Source organism: Eptatretus burgeri, chromosome 11, assembly GCF_056783735.1.
Source record: "Eptatretus burgeri isolate ZD-2024b chromosome 11, Ebu_testis_v1, whole genome shotgun sequence".
Lineage (NCBI taxonomy): Eukaryota > Metazoa > Chordata > Myxini > Myxiniformes > Myxinidae > Eptatretus > Eptatretus burgeri.
In genome coordinates this window covers 11,029,253-11,050,328 of record NC_140971.1, presented here as the reverse complement: position 1 = coordinate 11,050,328, position 21,076 = coordinate 11,029,253, and the positions used below count along the sequence as shown (strand labels likewise).

At 45.7% G+C, this 21,076-nt stretch overlaps 1 protein-coding gene across 3 annotated transcripts in view; it reads left to right on the top strand.

Moving 5' to 3' along the window:
• Positions 1-13,017: 13,017 nt before the first annotated feature.
• DYNC1LI1 (dynein cytoplasmic 1 light intermediate chain 1) overlaps positions 13,018-21,076 on the top strand; it is a 58,353-nt gene continuing 50,294 nt past the window's right edge. For 2 of the 3 annotated variants that reach the window (XM_085845207.1, XM_085845206.1), the window contains exons 1-5: positions 13,018-13,119; positions 13,448-13,521; positions 14,140-14,256; positions 14,434-14,664; positions 15,151-15,350. In XM_085845207.1, coding sequence (XP_085701333.1) covers positions 13,055-13,119; positions 13,448-13,521; positions 14,140-14,256; positions 14,434-14,664; positions 15,151-15,350 — 687 coding nt within the window. In that variant the 5' untranslated portion in view covers positions 13,018-13,054. The remainder of the gene's footprint in view (positions 13,120-13,447; positions 13,522-14,139; positions 14,257-14,433; positions 14,665-15,150; positions 15,351-21,076) is intronic. The other variant, XM_085845208.1, reaches the window with a different exon arrangement.

Here is a 21,076-nt window from a genome sequence, read left to right as displayed (position 1 = left end):
TATTCATGTACAAAGGAATTGCCTTTTGTCATTTTCAAGCTGTGAAGCACCTCCCAGAACAATGTTTGTAAGGCATATGCTGTCATATACTATATATATATATATATATATATATATATATATATATATATATATATATATATATATATATATATATATATATATATATATATATATGGCAACGTTTGCATTCGCACAGTAATAAAGCTGAGTATTCTCACGAGACTTACCTATCCCAATGCAAAGTCGCTTCACTTCAGGTCTTCATTGACATACCGAATGTGAATTGGACAAAAGTACAATAATTATGCTGGTGATTTTGCTTTTCTTCCATAAGATGTTGTAAGAAATGTATTTGTGGGAAGGAGATGGGGATTTTTGGGTTTTTTTGTCACTTCATATTGTCAATAAAATCTTTGGGATTTGGTGAGTTCGTGTGCACACCTCGCTCCTGAGACGAGGAGAACAAAATATACGAGGCTGCTCCATATGCTGGGGAGGATCCAGCTGATGGGACAAACAAACCCCAGACACCCACTCCTCGACAATCGTTACCAAACCAGAATATACTGTCTATATATATATATATATATATATATATATATATATATACATATATATATATATATATATATATATATATATATATATATATATATATATATATATATATATATATATATATATATATATTTACTGGAGTACCAGGCGTTGCCTGGGGGCAAAAATAGGAATAAGATTAAGAAAGGGGTAAACTGTGGTACTAAATATATATATATATATATATATATATATATATATATATATATATATATATATATATATATATATATATATATATATATATATATATATGTGTCACATTTAATTTGGACACATTTCACATTTCTTTGTCGTTGTCAGCATTGGTCATCAGTGGTCCAGTGCCTCGGGGTAGACCACATTGCGTGTCTGACTGTTGGGTGCCACGATGCTGAGCTTCACTGCGCTGCCGGTCTGAGAGGCAGCCACATACAGCTGGTCATGGGAGAAGCACGGGACAGAGAGGTCGACACCGATTGCCTTGTACGTCTGACCTATATACTTGTTGATCGTCATCGCAAAGCATGGCTTGCAGGGAAACTGGAGTCGGAGAAACTGTAAGGGCAGCTCGGAGTCGGATGGAATGAGCGAGATCCTCGGCTAAAGGACGACTTCTTCTTTGTATGGTCCACAGGAGATGGTGGCCACAATGACATTGGCATGCAGGCAGGTTATGATGCAGCGAGTGCCATTGGTGGTTTTGGGTGGCTCCATGTTTCACAGGATCATGATAGGCACACCGAGTTTCAGCTTGAAGAGGTGTGGTGGCATTCCTGACAGCTCGAGAGAATTGAGCAGCTCAACAGCGTAAGTGACTGCCTCCTCGTCGCAGATGGCACTGTCCACAGACTTGTAGATACTCTCATTGCCGGGGAACTCTCCCATGAGCCAGTTGTTCAGCTGGTTGACATTGGTGTTCAGCGGAGAGAGAATTGTACACTCAGCCAGCCACCCAGACCTGACTCCATTTGTGGTCAAGCAAGGGTCGACTTCAGCTTTGAGCTCCTCCAGTGTGGAGACGACCTTGCCCGGTCCAGGAGGAAATGCGATTGTGTCTGGTTCTGCCGCAAATGGGATCTGTCCATTGCCAATTTCCAGGAGCAGCTTGGAGAAGTTGGTGGCCCCTTCATCGCCAAACAGGTGAGCTCGCATGTTGGTGGTCAGGTGTTTGACAGTCACATGGCGCCACAGGTGGGACGTCTTCAGGCTGACATTGACAATGTTGGATCTGGTGCCTCTCTTGACCACTGGAAGGATCTGCTGGAAGTCTCCGCAGAGCAGTGTGGGGATGCCTCCCATGGGTTGCTGGACTCCTGTGATGTCCTGCAGTGTGCAGTCTACAGCTTTGTAGGCTGACTTGTGAGTCATTGGGGCTTCATCCACAATGATGGCAGCAGCATCCTTGATGACCTTGGCTAATGCTGTTCCATGCTTGATGTTGCATGTTGGTTTCAAACACCGTCTGATCGGTCCCCTTGGTGACGTACTTTGTGATATACTTGATGCTGGAGCAGATCTCAATGGTGATGTGGCAATTGAATTGGCGGAGGAGGAACGGGTTGTAGGGTACAACCCACTGGTTGGTGACTACCTGTACCACCCGTTTTCCCTGCTGGCGCATCTTTATCTCACCGGTGTGACCACCATCTTCTGGCTTGAGATGGCAATACTTGGGGTAGCTGTCATTTCCTTGCTCAGTGCTCTGCAGGAATGGCTTTGGGAAATCCTTTGAGCACTTGTGGTCCTTCATGCAAGGGCTGTTCTGGTTGAGGTTTCCGCATGGACCATGGATCATGTGTACCATGACCATCTTGTGCAGCAATGGATCTTGCTCCATGTCGAGAATCTCAGCACTGATGACCAGGTCGATGTCTTCGGGCTTGACCTTGTTCTCTGGAGCGACCCATAGGAGGATGGAGGCATAAGGAAGACCATGCTTCTGGTACTCAATGGTGTACAGGAAGGCTCTCATCTTCCCAATAGCTCCCTTCTTTAGTAGCTCCATGAGCTTCTTGTTCTTTTGATGAAAGACACGAGCAATGATGTCTGGGCGATCGTGAGGCTCTTGTCATGGCAGGAGGTTTTCCTGGACCTGGGTCCATTTGGGATTTGTGGTCATTGTGATGAAGAAGTCAGGCCTTCCCACATGACGCACATAGGCCATGGCATCACTCTGTTTCTCATGCATCCACCTCGGCCCATCGGTGTATATTGCTGGAAGGACCACCCTTTGTCCAACATTGCAAGGGTCACCATCGCTACCTATGAGGCTGTCATGGAGTTGTCGTAGTTATCAGCAAGCAAGTTATTTTGCTCCCGGCAGATAAAGCTGTCCGTAACCAGTTTGGGTTTTCGCACCCTACTCTCGACAGCCAAATGTTACAGATTCGGCGCCACCTTAACCACCGCCGTCTCCGGGGTTATAACGCCGGCTGGTTTGGCACAATTCTCGGGTTACGCGTCTCGAATCACGATACCAAAATACACCTGTACCTTGCCAGCTGGGGGAATAGACCCCGATTAAAGACTGGTTTTGTCAGATACCGAGTGAATTCTGCCAGTCTGTAACCATTTTGGTTTTTATATCCAAATCGAGCGGATCGTTCCTCGGCATGGCACGAATTATTTCAAAGCGGAAACTTCATACGAATCGGCCAGATTTATTGGGGGACACATCGGGGAAACACGACACAAGCAAAGCATTCACGACAATATTATAATTAATCTATAACCCGTTCTTAACTCGGGAGCTATGGATTACGGGTTTCAAAGGGAACTCTAGCGAGATAAACCTTAAACAACATGCAAACAAGACATGGACAGCATGCAGACAAGACACAGAGTACTTGGTGATGTTTCATGGACGAGAGGAAAGTGTCAAAGCACGAATGTGGCTCGTGACAAGCCGATGTCCATGGATTCGAGTGCCCAAGCTCAAACACGCCGTGTGGCAAGATGGCGCTCGTCCTCCTTTTGTCGCACCACCCACGCACGCGGCCTCAGCGCGTTCTGACCCCGCGTAAGGTCGACGGCACAAGGCCATCAGATCGGTGGTGGGTTTCAGCTGGTTTCACACAAGGTCGATCATACAAGTCCAGGCCTGGCCTGTTCACCAGACCAGGCCAAATCGAGGTGTTGGGCTCCGCAGGCTGGGTCCATAGGATCCCAAGACATCGTCGAGCCGTGAGGTGAGTAGGGACAGTCAGAGGCTCCGTCACTGGACTCCGGATGAACCTGTCGATGTGCTCCTCATGAAAGCCGATCGCACCCCACCTCGGTGCTCAGTTTCACCACTGCCGATCGCAGACTCGGCGTGCTCAGGTTCAGTTTTTCTCCCCGCAGATTCACCCTGCCTTTCCTTTGCTTGCTCGCCTCAAAGTCCACTGCAGTTTCACTTCTCCTTTTCGGCGCTCCTTCGGCTCAAAGCCGACTGCTGACTCACACACAGCCAGTTCTATTCAGCCGATCATGCCACACCGGCGCTCAGTTTCACCACCGCCTTCCCCGGCGCTCCTGCAGTCTTTTCCTTCACTCGCTCGCCTCAAAACCGACTGGCTCGTCCCTTCAGTTTCACTTCCTTCTCTAGACCACTCCCCCTCTCAGCGCTGGGCGGGGACCATTGTCCAGAGAGAGGAAGGAAGAAGAACAACCTCTCGGTCCACCACCAATGTACCAACGATGAACCTCCTCTTACTCCTCCCAACACACATGTGGCGTCCATTTACCGAACAACCTGGCTAAACATGCATTTAATGGGGGATCTGGGCTAATCCTATATTTAATAACGCACTAAGGGCCATTTCCGCAACAATATATATATATATATATATATATATATATATATATATATATATATATATATATCCATGCAATTTGGTGGTTGTGTCTGAATGGGGTAAATGCCATAACCAAAGCACGTATATTGCTGACTGATACCTCTGCCTCATTTCTCTGATGAGCTCGATCTTAGCTCTATGACAAAATCTTATTTCTGACTATCTTTTTTCCTACCAATGGACATAGTTCCGTATTTTGCATACACAGACAACCTTATTTCCCAGCTGTCCCTGTTTTGCCTGATTTGTGCACAACGTAACTGATATGTTAACCTGTGCTTCAGGAGGTAACAGAATGATGCAGCTGCTGTCTACCTGTCAGCGGTTGGGAGGGGCACTCTGAGATGATTTTTGTGAAAATGTGTTTTAAGAACCTTGGCAATAGCTCATAAGTCATAACATAAGTTAAAGTGCTCCCCGGTAGGGTGGAGGGGTTGGGGTTCTCACCATCAAGCGGTATGTCTCTGTGTACTTCACGACATGGAGATGTATATTCCAGATGCAATTAGAGAGTTCATAGAACCCAAAGAACTTATCCCATGCAGTGTTCAAGTACATAATTAAATTGAAGTAAAATAATGATTTTAATGGTCGTGTAAAAAAATCCCGGAGTTTACGCCATTGATGCAGTCTTATACACCACCTTATTTAACATGTAAATACTGAAAAACTGGAGGTTTTTGGAAGCGATAAGAAGGCGATTTGTGTTCCACAGTGTTCGGTATATAGTTACATTGAAATAAATAAACATTGTAAAGGTCGTATTAAAAAAAAAAAATTGATTCCGGAAGTTTACCGCCATTGACGCAGTGGCTAGTACACCACCCGATCTACCACGTTACGTTAGTTATTTGTGCTCGTTGTTTATGTCATTTGTAACGTCCTTAAAAACAGTGAATTTCCATTTTGGAATGATTTTCAATTTTGTTTGATTGTCAGACAGGCGGACCGAGCAAATGTTATCTCACTTCTCTCTGCGCATGTGCGATTGGGACAAATTCAGAGCCAAAGTATGTTAAACTCTCGGTTTGTTTTCCGATTCGTGTTGAAAATAAAACATTCAATTGAAATCAAGTTATTCTTCAATCATAACTTGACGTTTGTGGATGGACGGACAGATAGATTGGCAAATAGAAGTGAAGCAATTGCTTAAGCCCACTTTTTGCGTCACGTGAGCAGAGTAATAAAGGCCATTACATTCCAACGTTCAAGATGCTTCCACAGAGGTATTATATACATGGGTATGGAGTTGGGAGATGAGAATGGTTTCCAAGTTTAAACACACAAACGCGCATGCACGGACGCACGCACAATGCGATTTGTAAAATTTCCAGTGCGGGGGATAAAATTGACATACATCATTTGGCTTTTTTGTTGTTGTTGATATTTCTGAATTTTACAACTTCCAAGCTATACATAACAATGGCGACATAAATCTGAAGTCACATTACAAGTAAAATATATAGCTTATCGCAGGGGTACCCGGCGTTGCCGGTCCTCCCTCCCTCCTTCCTCTGCCTCCTCCCACACCCACTCCCTCCGGACTCCCACCCAACCCTTCACTCTTCCAGCCACACCCCTTTCCCCTGCAACATCCCACCATACCCTTCCCCTTGCAACCTACCACCTTACCCTTTCCCTTCCCTCCAGGCTCCAACCTCACCCTTTCCCCTCCCTCCAAGCTCCCACCGCACCCTTTTCCCTGCCTCCTCCTACCTCGACCCCTTCCACTCCCTCCTCCCACCTCACCACACCCCATCCCTCCAGACTCCCACCCCACCCTTCACTTTTCCTGCCCCACCCCTTCCCCACCTTCTCCCACCCCACCCTTTCCCCTGCCTTTTCGCACCCCGACACAACCGAGGTGTCACTGTCAGAGTTCACACAGTCAGTAGCGGGTGTGTCCACCGTTGGTGTCGCGCAGAGCGGTGCATCTCCGGCGCATGGACATCACCAGATTATCGATGGTGGCCTGAGGGATGTTTTCCCATTCCTCCTGGAGAGCCACACGGAGCTGGCGGACGTTCTCTGGGACTGCGTAACGTTGTCGTACGCGTCGATCAAGAACGTCCCAAAGGTGCTCGATGGGCGACATGTCGGGAGAATATGGAGGCCAGTCGAGGACATCAATGTCCTCCTCACCGAGGAAGTCCATGCAGATCCTGGCAACATGGGGGCGAGCATTGTCATGCTGAAACGTCACATGGTGAAGGCGCACAAACGGCACGACGATGGGTCTGAGTATCTCGTCCCTGTACCGCTGCCCGTTCAAGTTGCCTTCAATGAAATGAAGCCGAGTGCGCTCTCCATGGCATATGCCTGCCCACACCATAACACTGGCACCACCGTGTGACACCCGACGAAGGACATTGGCGTCAGTGTAGCGCTCCCCAGCCCGACGCCAGACGCGGAGTCCGCCATCTGCCCGATACAGCTGGAACCGCGACTCATCGGTGAACAGCACTCTCCTCCATCGTGCGAGGGTCCAGCGCAAGTGAACATTGGCCCAGTTCAGTCGGGTCTGATGCCGGACTGCAGTGAGGTCGAGTCCCCGGTGTGGTCGGCGGGCTCGGAGGTTGGCCTCCCTCAAGCGGTTACGCACCGTCTGGGCTGAAATGCGCCTGTTATGCAGCCCGACAGTCTCATCGGCAGTCCTCGTGGCCGGTCGGAGTCGATCCCAGAGATGTTGCAGCCTCATGTGACGATCCTGACCGGCGGTGGCCACACGTGGTCGCCGGGCATGTGGGCGGTTCACGGTGCTTCCAGTCTCTCTGAGGCGTGTTCTCAGGTGGCTAATGGTGGAGTGGTGGACATCGAAGTGTGCTGCAACGGCCCGTACTGACGTCCCAGCATTCAGCATGCCAATGGCGCGCTCCCTCAAGATTTGTGACATCTGTGGCATGTTGACATTTGGCACCAGTCCACATTTTGGGGAGGCCTTTTATAGGGCAAGCTATAGGGAGTGTTTGTGTCCTGGTCACGCTCACTGACCATCACTCTGTCAAACCCCATGGTGCTCATGGGAAGGATTACTCAACGTGTGAGTCCACACACTCAGAGTGGTCAATTTCAATGGGAACATCTGTCTTGAGCAAAACAAAGGAACCATTGCTCAAACATATCATCGGTTTGACCATTTTCCCACAATGGCAATCTTGACTTAGATATTTAGGTTGGTGCGTTTATATTTTTGTTCAGTATACATGATGCCACGTGCACCGATAGGCCAGTCTCTTCAACACAGATGGTCCCTCCACCAGGCAGCCCTCGGAGGGAGCACTAAAATCCTCAAAGAGCTCTCACAGCCCAAGTTTCTCGTCACGAGCCAGACCGTGCGTCCTGCGTTCATTCCTGCCTCTCGCCTCTCGCTCGACTCACTCTTCTGGAGACAAGTGGTGCTCCAGAGATAGATCAACTGACGATCGAGCAACAGATGGCAACACGAGGAAATGGGGGCACAGAGGGGTGCAGCGACTGATGAGGCAGGTCAACTACCCATCAGAGTTCCACAGGTGGACGTGGCAGAGAAATTTTTGAGATCCAGAGGTATCGCCAGATCAACATACAAGGTAAGACCAGAAGGATGCATGGTTGTTACCTCATGCTCCAGGCAGACCACATCGAGAGAAGAGAATGCCAAGGAAATACAAAGATTTTGTCAGATTGTAATTATTTGATGAAGAATGAATCCGATTAAGATTGAATGCAAGAAGGTGAAATGTTGAATTGAATGTTGTGAATTTGTTTTTGGGGAAATTTGGAAGGTCGAGTATCTTAAATGATGGAACAGTAAACTCATGTACAGTCTTCCTATTCAAATGGGGGGAGGGATGTCATGATAATGGTTTGTACAGTATTGTGTTTGGATACTTTTGAATACATGGAACTCCACTGCACAGTCACGGTGCTAAAAACAACAATAACCGGAAGGGGAGGTTCCAAGATGGCTGATTAAATGAACACCATGAGCCACAGTGGTGATCCGTAATCACACTGCGTTCTGTGTTTCCTGGGCTCGACGACGTGACAGTTACAATGAACACAATTTCATTTTCCACGTTTAAATAAAGATGCGATGATGAAAACTGTCATCTATCTATAATTCCAGCAATCTCTGTGTGTATCTGTCTGTCTGTCTGTCTGTCCATCTGTTTGTCTGCGACTGCCGTTTCTCAACAACCACCGGTCCGATCTGATTGAAACTTGCCAGGAATATTGCTGAGGCCCCGCAGATTTGCCTTTTGAGGTTTGATATCACTCGGACGAGCGGTTCCCAAGTTACGGCCATTTATCTGTCAGCAATGACAAGACACGGTGCTATGACATCACGAATGACGTCACAATTAATGTTTGTTTGTTTATTTATTTATTATTATTATTATTATTATTATTTTTTGCACGATTGACCATCCGATCTGATTGAAACTTGCCAGGAATATTGCTGGGGACCCGCGGATGTGCCTTTTCGAGGTTTGATATTAATCGGACGAGCGGTTCCCAAGTTATGGCCATTTATCTCTCGACCAATATCTGCGGGAGGGGGGGGATGAGAGTGGGGGTGAGAGAGAGGGTCGGCAAGAATAGGGGGGAGAGAGGGGGCAAGAGAGGGGGAGAGAGAGGGGGGTGAGAGGGGAGGCGATGAGAGTGGGGGGGGCGAGAGAGGGCTGCACATACTGGCACTCGCCTACGGGCATTCACCTACGGGCCTGCACTATTGGATAGTAACTTACAGATTGAAAACCCGGGAACGCCCTGTGTCCCTCCCACGGGTCTGTTTGTGGTCCACGACGCGTGGGTTGCCAAGGAAACCGCTAAGCCACGCCCCTTAGCTCAGTTGTGTTTATCAATGAGTCAAAATCGATAACTAGTGTCACTTATAAACGTTTGAATGTTTAACTTTGAGTTGCGTCGTCATTTAAAACGACCGAATAACATTTGTAACCAGAGGTGGTTTGATCGAGAGGAAGGAACGAGGTTAGAATACCTTCGAGGTATTAAACTGTTAATTAGAGTTGTGATTTTAACATCTTTTGAGGCTTTTTGAAGGTGATTAAAGGAAAGCTATTCGAATGTTTACTTTCGGAGGATTGCTCAAAGAAGTCCGCGATGAGGGAAACTCACATGAGCTCGATGGGACGCTGAACGGAGGGAAGACGAGAGTCGAGAGAGAGAAAGAAACACAAACGGTGGGACACCCAGGGAGGTGTCTCCAACGACGTCCGCATTTACAGGATATAAAGCGAGCAGTTCAGGTGCTCAATCGAGTTGTGAACAGTCACGACCTTTTTGTCAAAACTGTGTACGTGCTCCCACCCTTCGGTGATTGAACTTTTTCCCCCATTTTTGCAAGAAGGCTCGGGAATGGTCCGCTCCCTTCTTGGTTCTCCAGTGCGGTTAAGAACACCGTCCTCATGAACCAAGTAGACTTACCCTTATCAGAAAAGGTGTATTCTCACCGTGGCCTGAACCGTTCCCCCACTTACCCCCCCCCCCAAACATTCAAAAACAAAAAAACAGATAAATGAAGCCTCATGGAGGTGCTCAGGATGAGATAACATGTTGAAGATACAGTCTCAGCACCATGAGCCCTGTATTGAGATGGATCTTGGTCTTGGCACCATGAGCCCTGTATTGAGATAGATCTCAGTCTCGGCACCATGAGCCTGGCTTTGAGATGGATCTCTGTCTCAGCACCATGAGCCTGGCTTTGAGATGGATCTCAGTTTTGTGAGATCGGAGGAGGAGAGGGTGAGGCCGGAGAGGAGACTCGAGAAGACAGAAAGACCATTGACCTGCCTGCCGTGAGAGAGTGAAAGACCCAAAGACTTAAATGTTTGCCCTTGAGTTGACCTTTTGATCTCAAAAATAGTTTGTTTCCCAATTCAGTGACACAATATGCTAATCTTGTTCAAATTTCAAGTCAATCGGATGACAAATGATTTCATAAATTTGACCTCAAAAAGACCTTTCACCTTTGACCTCAAAATCAATCAGCTTCTCAGTTGAGACTACCCCAACAACTTGGTGAAGTCTCGTGAAGATCGGTTTTAAATTACTAGTGCGTGCCCGTAGGTGCGTGCCAGTATGTGCAGCTTCGTTCCTTCGCTCTCGTAAACGACGACTGGATTGAGGCATTGTTGCAATTAGATCGGACCAACCGTATCGTAAATGGGCATAACTTGGGAAACACCTGGGAAACATACTCAGGTCCCCAGGATCAATTGTGACGTCATATTAAACGAAAAAGAAGATTTGTGACGCCCCTCTCTCTCTCGCCCCCTCTCTCACCCGACTCTCTCTCCCTCCTCTCTTGCCTCCCCTCTCTCCCCCTAGTCTCGCCCCTCCTCTCTTGCATTGTGACGCCCCTCTCTCTCTCGCCCCCCTCTCTCCTCTCTCTCGCCCCTCTCTCTCACCCCCTCTCTCACCCCCTCTCCTGTCCCCCTCTCTCGCCCCTCCGCTCTCCCCCTCTCTTGAATTGTGACACCCCTCTCTCTCACCCCCTCTCTCGCCCCTCTCTCCCCCTCCTCTCTCCCCCTCCTCTCTCCCCTCCTCTCTCGCCCCTCTCTCTGTAAATGTATTCACAAATGTCTACCAAGCACAACAATTAATTCAAACCTCGGGAAAAAAAAGCTTTCAAACCTTTGGGAAACAGCTGTTTCCCTTGGGAAAATTCAAACCTTGGGATTAATTAATAATTTGAACAATTAATTTAAACCTTGGGGAAAAACAGCTTTCAAACCTTGGGAAACACTTGGGAAACAGCTGAAACGGATGAAGAACGATATCAAACCTTGAAAAGGCACAAACTCAGGTCCCCAGCGTCAATTGTGATGTCATATCAAACGAAGAAGAAGAAGAATTGTGACGGCCCCTCTCTCTCGCTCCCCCCTAGTCTCGCCCCTCCTCTCTCCTCCTCCTCCTCCTCTCTCGCCCCCACTCTCACCCCCCTCTCTCGCCCCCACTCTCACCCTCCTCTCTCGCCCCCTCCTCTCTCCCCCTCTCTTGAAATGTGACGCCCCCTCTCTCTCACCCCCTCTATTACTCCCCCTTCTCCCCCCTCCTTTCTCGCCCCTCTCTCTCGCCCCCACTCTCAAACCTTAATGTCAAACCTCGAAAAGGCACATCCACGGGTCCCCAGCAATATTCCTGGCAAGTTTCAATCAGATCGGACCGGTGGTCGTTGAGAAACGGCGGTCGCATACAGACAGACAGACACAGAGATTGCGAGAATTATAGATAGATGACCTGTAGGTGATTGACAGACAAATAAAGATGATAGATAGAATAACAAAATCGACTAAAACTTCCATTTTGCAAGTAACACACACACACACACACACACACACACACACACACACACACACACACACACACACACACACACACACACACACACACACACACACAACCACACAACCACACACACACAAAGAAACACAAACACACACACACACACACACACACACACACACACACACACACACACAAAGTAACACAAACACACACACACACACACACACACACACACACACACACACACACACACACACAACCACACACAACCACACACACACACACAGAAACAAACACACACACACACACACACACACACACAGAAACAAACACACACACACACACACCCTCGTGGTCCTTGATATAACGAGTGGATTTTTTTTCTCTGGCGGTAAAACTGAACCTTCACACCTCTTGTGTCACGGGAGAGTTTGTACGTGCACGTGAAGTGGAGAACGTACCGTGCTGTTAAAATTGAGCAAGGCTGGTTTCCTGTTTTGTTTTTTTTATGTAAATTCTTTCTGTTATCTTAAACTAAACCGATATTAATAATACAGCTTCCTGTTTTCCTTCGTCTTCATTCTTCGCTCCATGAGCATCATGAGCATCATCAACACGTGGAACGGTCAGCCAGCAGATGCCGTTTGTCCTGGTTCAGTCGACTGAACAATATCATCACCGGCGCAAGATTAAAAAAAAAACAGGTTCGGAACCCGATATCTTTACAAACATGACGCGAATGATCCACACGGACAACGTCCATAACTGATCATGACGTCAGAGTCAACAATGACGAGCGAGAAGGGAAAAAATAACACAACTGGAGAGAAATGTCACGGAACCGAATCGGTGTTTACATTTACATCTTCGTTCCGTATCAACCAAGTACGAGGACGGTGTTCTCACGTCGAACCGCCGCTGCATCCATGGGAATTCAGCACCGATCATCTCATTGACTTTAATACATGAATTGCGTCGCAGTTGCCTCGGATAATTTAATGCTCTTGTGCGTTTCGTCTGATAGTTAAAAAACCCGTCTCCGTTACGTTTATCGTGGCTTCATTAATGTCGCAAAGCGTTCACCGCATTGATCTGTGATTATAATCCCAAGAGTGTAGTCGGCGGCAGTGCCTTCGGCGAAGAGGGCTTTGTTTGACCGGTTGAGGAAATTTTATTTATTTATCGTTTATTTCGTGTTTGTCCTTTAATGGGTTTATGCATTGTTCGTAATTACAGTCGACATTTTTTTATGTGTTAAGAAATAACGACGAGACGAGATTGACGTAACTTGGAGATCCATTCACAGTGACGTCATCAAGGCCGACAGCGGGTGGGGCAGCAAGATGGCGCCGGTCGGAGAGAAGGTGGACGAGCAGTCTCGGGCCGAAGATGACGGGCAAAACCTTTGGTAAGAAAATGGATTATTCATGACGACGGGGATATGCTTTTTGCCCGATAATTACTTTTCCGATACAAATGGCGCATCACGTTACCTCAGCTTTAGTGTTATTACTTCGTTTTGTTTTATTTTCTTCCCCCCCCTCTACATCTCTGCATCTCCTGAGCGCTTTTCCCCTCAGATTCCTTGTCCATACACAGCACTGCCGTCGCCGTTCTCTCAGATACCTCAGATACTCATTGAGCCGTCATTGTTCATCCTCATCGCCCTCATTTCCGCCCCTTGTTGTTTGTTCCGTTTGTTGATGTTTTGACGCCGAGACCCGTTTCGTCGGCAGGTTGTCCATCCTCAGCGAGGTTTCCACTCGCTCCAGCTCGAAACTTCCATCGGGCAAGACGGTGCTCGTCCTTGGTAAGCCGTGCTTTCGCCTGACCCGATGTGTGCCGTGCCCCGAGCCGATGATTCCGTGCCCCCCTCAGTAATAAATGCTCCCGTCAAGATGTCACTCCCGGATTGTGTGAGCAAAGTGTGCGAAATCGAAACGCCTGGCAGGATGGCCTCGAGGTTCTCGAGCTCGCCTCGAAGCTGTCCAGCTTGGGTTCGAATCCCCACCGAGCTATAAACTGTCGTCCCCACAGTGTTGCACACGAATGGCGATTCATCAATGAGTGTGCGTCCCTCAAATTTTCAAATAATTCCTACCGTAACCGACATGGGGGCACTGCATCGGCGCACAGCTGCGCTCAGAATAATGATGCAACCAGCAGCCGCGGGCTGCACACGAAATCGATGAATGAATCTCCATGGCAACATTTGCTCGGCCAACCTTTATTATTGCGTTCCTTTCTGAGCGCCACGCAGCTAAGCTTATCGTCCCAGGTTCGAATCCGACATAAGGATGCTGTTCATTTGCCTGTTGCCTTTTCTGGATCATCTTCCGTAAAAGCATCAAACGAGGAAAAAGGAAAGTATGGAATGTTGATGCTGTGCAAAACCTTTTTTTTTTACTGTATTTTATTTGGATTACAGGTGAGGATGGTTCGGGGAAGACGTCCCTGATCGCCAAACTGCAGGGTGCAGATGATGCCAAGAAGGGCCGCGGACTCGAGTACCTTTATCTGAACGTTCACGACGAAGACCGTGACGGTGAGAATGCATGCGTTTTCATGGCTTTATCTCGCTGAAGCACATCGTGCTATCGGTAGTCCTCCTATCTCCAGGCCTAACCAGCTGACCGTCCATATGCCTGCATGAGTTCAGCAGAGTGTTGATGTGTTCTTGTGGTGTGCAGCTCGGTGAGAGTCTTAAATTCTCGTTACTTAGACCATGCACGATGCAACGTTTGGGTGCTTGATGGCGATCCCTACCACCGTGGCCTGCTGAACTTTGCGTTGACCGCAAACAACGCAGCCGATACCCTTGCCTTGCTGGTGGCCGACCTATCACGACCCTGGCAGGCCATGGAGGCTCTGCATCGCTGGAGTGGTGTCTTGCGCGAACACGTCAACAATCTTGGGTTATCGCCGGAACAGCTGCATGGCATGGAGCAGAAATGTGTGTAAGGGTTTCCTGTACAAATGGAAATCAAATGGACATGTGTATTCTCTTGGTTCACAGGTTGCTTTTCGGATGTCCGTTCTTTTTTGCTATCGCCATCACGACCAATTTAATGTGGACGGAATTTGGTTTAGCCACTGGTGTGTTGTCATAAATAAGCAGTAAGCTTTTTCATTTGTTACCTCTGCCACTGAAGGTGGGCGGAGGTTATGTTGTTTTCATCTCTGTTTGTCTGTTTGTTTGTGAGCGGGGTATCCTCAAAAAGTTATGGACGGATTCGGACGAAACTTGGACAGTTTGAGTGTGTGACGAGGACGAATTGATTTGATTTTGATGGAGATCCGGATCCAGATCCGATCTATCAGTGGGATACTAAATGTAAACTAAACTGTTCAGCCTGGCAGAGGTATGCGCTCTACCAAATGCTGTACTTTGTTTGTGATGATATGGTAATTGGCTACGTCGTGTTTTTGTTTTGGTCAGTGGTGCATGACTTCCAAAGCTATTTGGAACCAAGCGAAGCTGGGACGAGATCCGGCGTTTTGAGCAAGGCCTCAGGATCCGCAAGTGCAGTGTCTGGCGTTGTCGATGTGGCTGCAGATGAAGACGGAGATATGTTGCCATTGGGCGAAACGACTCTATCGTACAACCTCGGTCTGCCAATCATCGTTGTATGCACAAAGGTAATGGATGTATTGCTGTTTGTTACCCTGCGCTTGCGAAGCGAAAAGTGGAGTTAAGCGATTGGTCACGTCCGTGTGCCGTACGTCTGTGTCTGCATTTTAAAAATTCATTTTCTCAGCAACCGTTAGTCTGATGGACAAATTTTCCAGAGAATTGTTCGTCATAATTATGCCACGTGACCTAAGAGGTCATCTGGTACAGTTGCCATCTTGAAAAAGACGAAAAACTTTGCACCTCTATATCTCCGAAACTGCTCCATGGAAAAAATGTACACATTGCTCATTGTCGAGTACTCCCCAAGGGGAATAAAATGTGTTAATGATGATGTCATCGCTTTCTTCGTTATGATGTCATGCGACAAGCACAAAACTTGATTCGATAAGTAATGAAAATATTTTTTCTTTGCAACTGTTGATCCAATAGGCACAAACTTTTGACCATAGGTTCACCTCCTGGAAGTGGGAATTTATGATGATGATTATGACGTCGTGGGTCACGGAGTACAGGTGCCATCTTGGAAAGGACGAAAAACTTTGCACCTCGATATCTCTGAAACCGCTCCATGGAAAATATGTACACATGGCTCATTGTCAAATACTCTCCATGGGTAACGAGAAGGGCACTCGGTAGAGCGCATACCTCCGCCACGTAATGCCTCATCCACGAGAACATAATATCAGGCCGAATGCATTTTTGAAATCTCATGCTACATGTCGTTTTTGGCCCTATCTCTAAATGGTGAAGAATAGCATTAAAAATAAAATAATTCTCATGTCCAGATTTGTATCTTCACCAAAATCGAATCGATTCTTCATAGTCACACATCCAACCTGTCCACCAAGTTTCGTCCGAATCCGTCCACAACTTTTTTTGAGATATCGTGCTATATATCGTTTTGAGCCTTTCAATAGTAAAGAATCACTTCAAATATTCTCGTAGTCAGATCAACTTTTTCAGATATCCTGCACACAGACAGAAAAATAAACAGAGCAGGGTGAAAACATAACCCCTTCACCTTCAGTGATGATGTAATAAGATATGCTAATGATGATGTCATCATTGCCTTCATTGTGATGACGGAATTCGACAAGTGCAACTCTTTATGTGGTCAGTAAGAAAAAACGATATTGTGCAATTGCTGAAACCGCTAATCGATCAATGCAAAACTTCAACGAATTGATCAACTACCCATGGGAAATATATTACCATTATTGGTCACTGGTCTGGCACTGTATTGGATCAAAGAAAAAAATATTTAAAAACCCAGAAATGTTGGCTTGCACCAAGTCCTTCTCAACACTGCACAAGGTAAGTATTCTTTGAACACCATCTAGTTTGATATTCTGTCTATAGATGTTTGTCAGATGGACATACTCTCTGTCTTTCTGCTTTTCTTTGATTTCTCTATAATTCCACATCCAAATTTTCCATACTTGCTCGGCATTGTCAGGTCATGGGCATACCCCCCCCCGCCACCCCCACAAGGAAATTCTCTGTGTGCTCGTACATCTGAAAATCAAGAAACTGACCTCAAACGAGGCCATTTGGCCCACTGTTTCTGTGGTGCACTCTTGGGGTATTTTTTTTTTTTTTGAATGCTTCAGCTTCAAACATCAATCTTCTTTCTGGTTTACAGAAATTTCAACAACCCGATCTTCATCGGGTGACCCAGCGTATATGTGAATTATATCTAATACATAACGCTCATTCTTCGCACTGACTGATTGACTCACTGACTGATATTAAAGTTCAGTACCTTCCTGGTGACTTGTCAAGCTGAAATATTTGCGTGCTGACAGACATCGAAGCTGATACACCGGGAAAAATCACAGAGCTGTGGAAAAACATCCTTAAGTGAAAATATTTTTTAAATGAAAAAAAAAACAAATGCAGGTGAGCGACCCAAGACGATGGGGAAGCATGGATGGTTATTGGCTTACAATGTTTAAGCATACCCTGCTAGAAGAGTATATACAGTATATGTATACTGTTTACTTGTATATAATTTTTACTTACGAAATCTTTAGATTTCGTAAGTATATTGATGACTTCCGTCATCTGTTTGTGTGTTTGTTTGTTTGTTTGTGTTTGTTTGTTTGTAGGCACGATAACTCGAGAATGAAAGAAGCTACCAATGTCAAATTACACCACGTGATTCAGGAGGGTGATGGCTAGTGCTGATAAGATTTTGGTCAAAATCGGTCAAAGGTCACGGTGAGGTCAAACATTCGATTTTTGATGGTTTGGTACAGAATCATCGTAGAAACTTCTGGTTTGCGTCGCTACCTTCTCTAGAGACAGCTTTTATTAGACAAGGTCAGAGGTCAAGTTGACGATTTAGAAAGTACCAGTCCATGACTGCTTATTTTATTTATTTGCAAGTCAACGCACAATATTCCAGTTCCAGTTAAGCAGTAAAGTCCCCAGTGATTTGGACTTTACATTGATTTAAAATAATTTGAAATGTATATTATCTCCACGCTTTTTGAAAAAAAACGAGGCGATATTTTATTCGATTCCATCCATCCGTCTGTCTGTCCGTCACGCTATCTGCTAAACAGTTATGCAGAAATTCACCACACTTGGTAGTTATGATCATCACATGGCATTTGTGCAAGAGCAGCATAATTTTTGGACCCCATCCACGTGTGGTCAAATACCAAAATTTCCAATGATGTGCACATTTTAACTTTTTATTACTGACAAAATCTTTAGACTTCGTAAGTATATTGATGACTTCCGTCCTCTGTTTGTGTGTTTGTTTGTTTGTGTGTCTGTGTTTGTTTGTAGGCACAATAACTCGAACGGAACTAGCTACCAATGTCAAATTACACCACGTGATTCAGGAGGGTGATGGCTAGTGCTGATAAGATTTTGGTCAAAATCGGTCAAAGGTCAAGGTCACAGTGAGGTCAAACATAATTCCGTAAATTCATGTGGAGAAATGGAGTATTTTTGCTTCGGTCGACGTTACGAGTTTGTTTTAACTTCGATTTTAATTTTGTCTTCGGTTTTTGCGATCGCTTAGGATGCTTAACACTCGGTTGTCGAAATTCTGGTAAAAATCAGATGTTTTGGAGACGTTTTAAGATTGTATAAAAAATATTTCACTCGCCGCGTCACGGCTCGTCACGTGGTGCAGCGCGCTCGAGCAGAGGCGTCGTTGAGTCACGTAAAGGTTTTCCGTGTGCGTGCTGATGGTGTTTTCGATAAAGATGGTGTTTAAAAGTCATTTTTTATCCCAATAAAGGTTATCGTCGCATGCCTGACTCGCTAAGCCGTCGAATTATGTAAAGATTGTTGGTGGATGGCCGAATATTAGGGTTTTGTGACTTTGATAAAATAATATTAAATAATTGCGTGGAGAAATGGAGATTTTTGCTTCGGTCGATGTTACGATTTTTGATGGTTTGGTACAGAATCGTCGTAGAAACTTCTGGTTTGCGTCGCTACCTTCTCTCGAGACTGCTTTTATTAGACAAGGTCAGAGGTTAAGTTGACGATTTCGAAAGTACCAGTCTATGATTGCTTGTTTATTTATTATTCCTGAGCTTTTCTTCGAAAGTGTGGGAATATTGTGATTGTCTCGTACGTCCATACGTCCGTCTGTCTTACCCTGTACATCCTCCTACACCGTTTGAAATAGGAACTTGAAACTTTGGGACATAGTAGATATATGTATGGGGAAGTGCACAACACTTTCGGATTTTTGATATGACCCCTCGGGGCCGGGCCACAGGGGTTGGGGTCATGGGGGTCGATTTAAAAAAAAAAAAAATTGTCATATATCTTTTTAAATCAAACATATTCATGCGTTATACATTTAACAACATATTTTTTTAAACACATGATGATCAGAGGGTGCTTGGGGGGTAGGGGGTGCTGAGCAGATAGGGGGTCAAAATAGCTCCTCCTATACTGTTTGAGATAGGAACTTGAAACTTTGGGACATAGTAGATATATGTATGGGGAAGTGCACAACACTGTCGGATTTTTGATATGACCCCTAGCGGCCGGGCCAGAGGGGTCATGGTGGCTGATTTTTTTTTTTTAAGTGTATTTACCATTGTACATGGTAAATTCTTCAATAAAGAACTTGCTTATGTGGCCCCCATGAGTGACAAACAGTCACAGGTTTTACTCTATTTATCTAATTGATTATGAATAATTATCTATGTATTAATACTGAAGGACCAATTTTGTGCTCCTCCTAGCGGTCGCGTCACGTTTTTCTGTCTAGTCCATGTCCCTCGAGTGTGGGTGAGCTGGTGAGGGTGGTTGAATGAACAGAATCCGTCTGTGACGGGGTTTCGGCTAGTCATTAATATTATAGACAGTTCATTCCTTTGATTAAATTCATGCACAGTTCTATATTGCTGGACAGTGTTAAATTAATGTTTCATGAAATGTTGACATGCTTGCAATGACTTCTGATTTAGTAAACAAAGTAAGTCTTTGGTCATAAAGCACATCAAATAGAAAAGAATAGTCAATCCATTTTGCAAGATAAAATTTCACCTAGTGTTAATGGGGCAAAGCAGTGCGCGCGGGAATATGCGATGGTGTGCCATCGACAACGTAGTTCTAGTTATAATTAATATTATACACTGTTCATTCCTATGATTAAATGGATGCACAGTTCTATATTGCTGGACAGTGTTAAATTAATGTTTCATGAAATGTTGACATGCTTGCAATGACTTCTGATTTAGTAAACATAGTAAGTCTTTGGTCATAAAGCACATCAAATAGAAAAAAATAGTCAATCCATTTTGCAAGATAAAATTTCACCTAGCATTAATGGGACAAAGCAGTGCGCACGGGAATAAGCGATGGTGTGCCATCAACAACGTAGTTCTAGTTTTTAATGAAACTGTATGGATGTCATCAACATTGTGGGACCCATGAAATACAGTCTTCACTATTTATTTAGATTTGTTGACCTGTTCATGCCCAATGGGGTGGGCACTTGGGGTCACAGGGATCAAAATTGGAAAATAACAATAAAAAAAACTCAAAATTTGATGTTGGGTTATTCCTGGTGGAACTTTTTTCATCTTTCAACCTTGCTTTTGGTGGGAAGTGTGGGGATTTGCAATAGCGCGCCATCGACTTCGCTCGAGTTTTTATCCTGTCACGTAGCTGATGGATATTTTGTTGAGATAAAAAAAGATGTCATCTTGTATTTTCTGCATTGTCTAAGACTCATGGAAGAGCTGCATCACAAATTGTGCACACAAATATGAGATGACACCTGACTTGACCAGATAAACACAGTCACTCTGCTTGGGGAAAGTGACGTCACTTTCTGTGGAACTCTGGGTGCCAACGATGCCCTCTTTATTTTCTCTGCACCAAACGGTCAATCAAATAGGAATTTCCTCCTCTACTTCTCATCCCAGTGTTTCACAGGTAGAGTGGTTCTTCAATGCATGTGCCGTCCCTCGGATGGACGTTAAATTTGGCGTCCCGTCTGCTGGCTTTAGTAAATGGGCGTTAAAGATCCCACGATGTTCTTCGCAAAGAGTTGGTGAGTTATCGCTGACACGTGGACAAATTAAAAAATCCCTGCCCTAACTACTGAGTCGAATGTCAGGCCTGAATAGCCGGTTCGTGAAAGACGTGGGCCAAAAGCCTCCCCCCCCCCACCCCCCAGCCAATCCCAACATCTCTCTGTGTTCAGATGGAAATGCCTTGTTCGCCAAGCTGAGTTTGACCATAAATT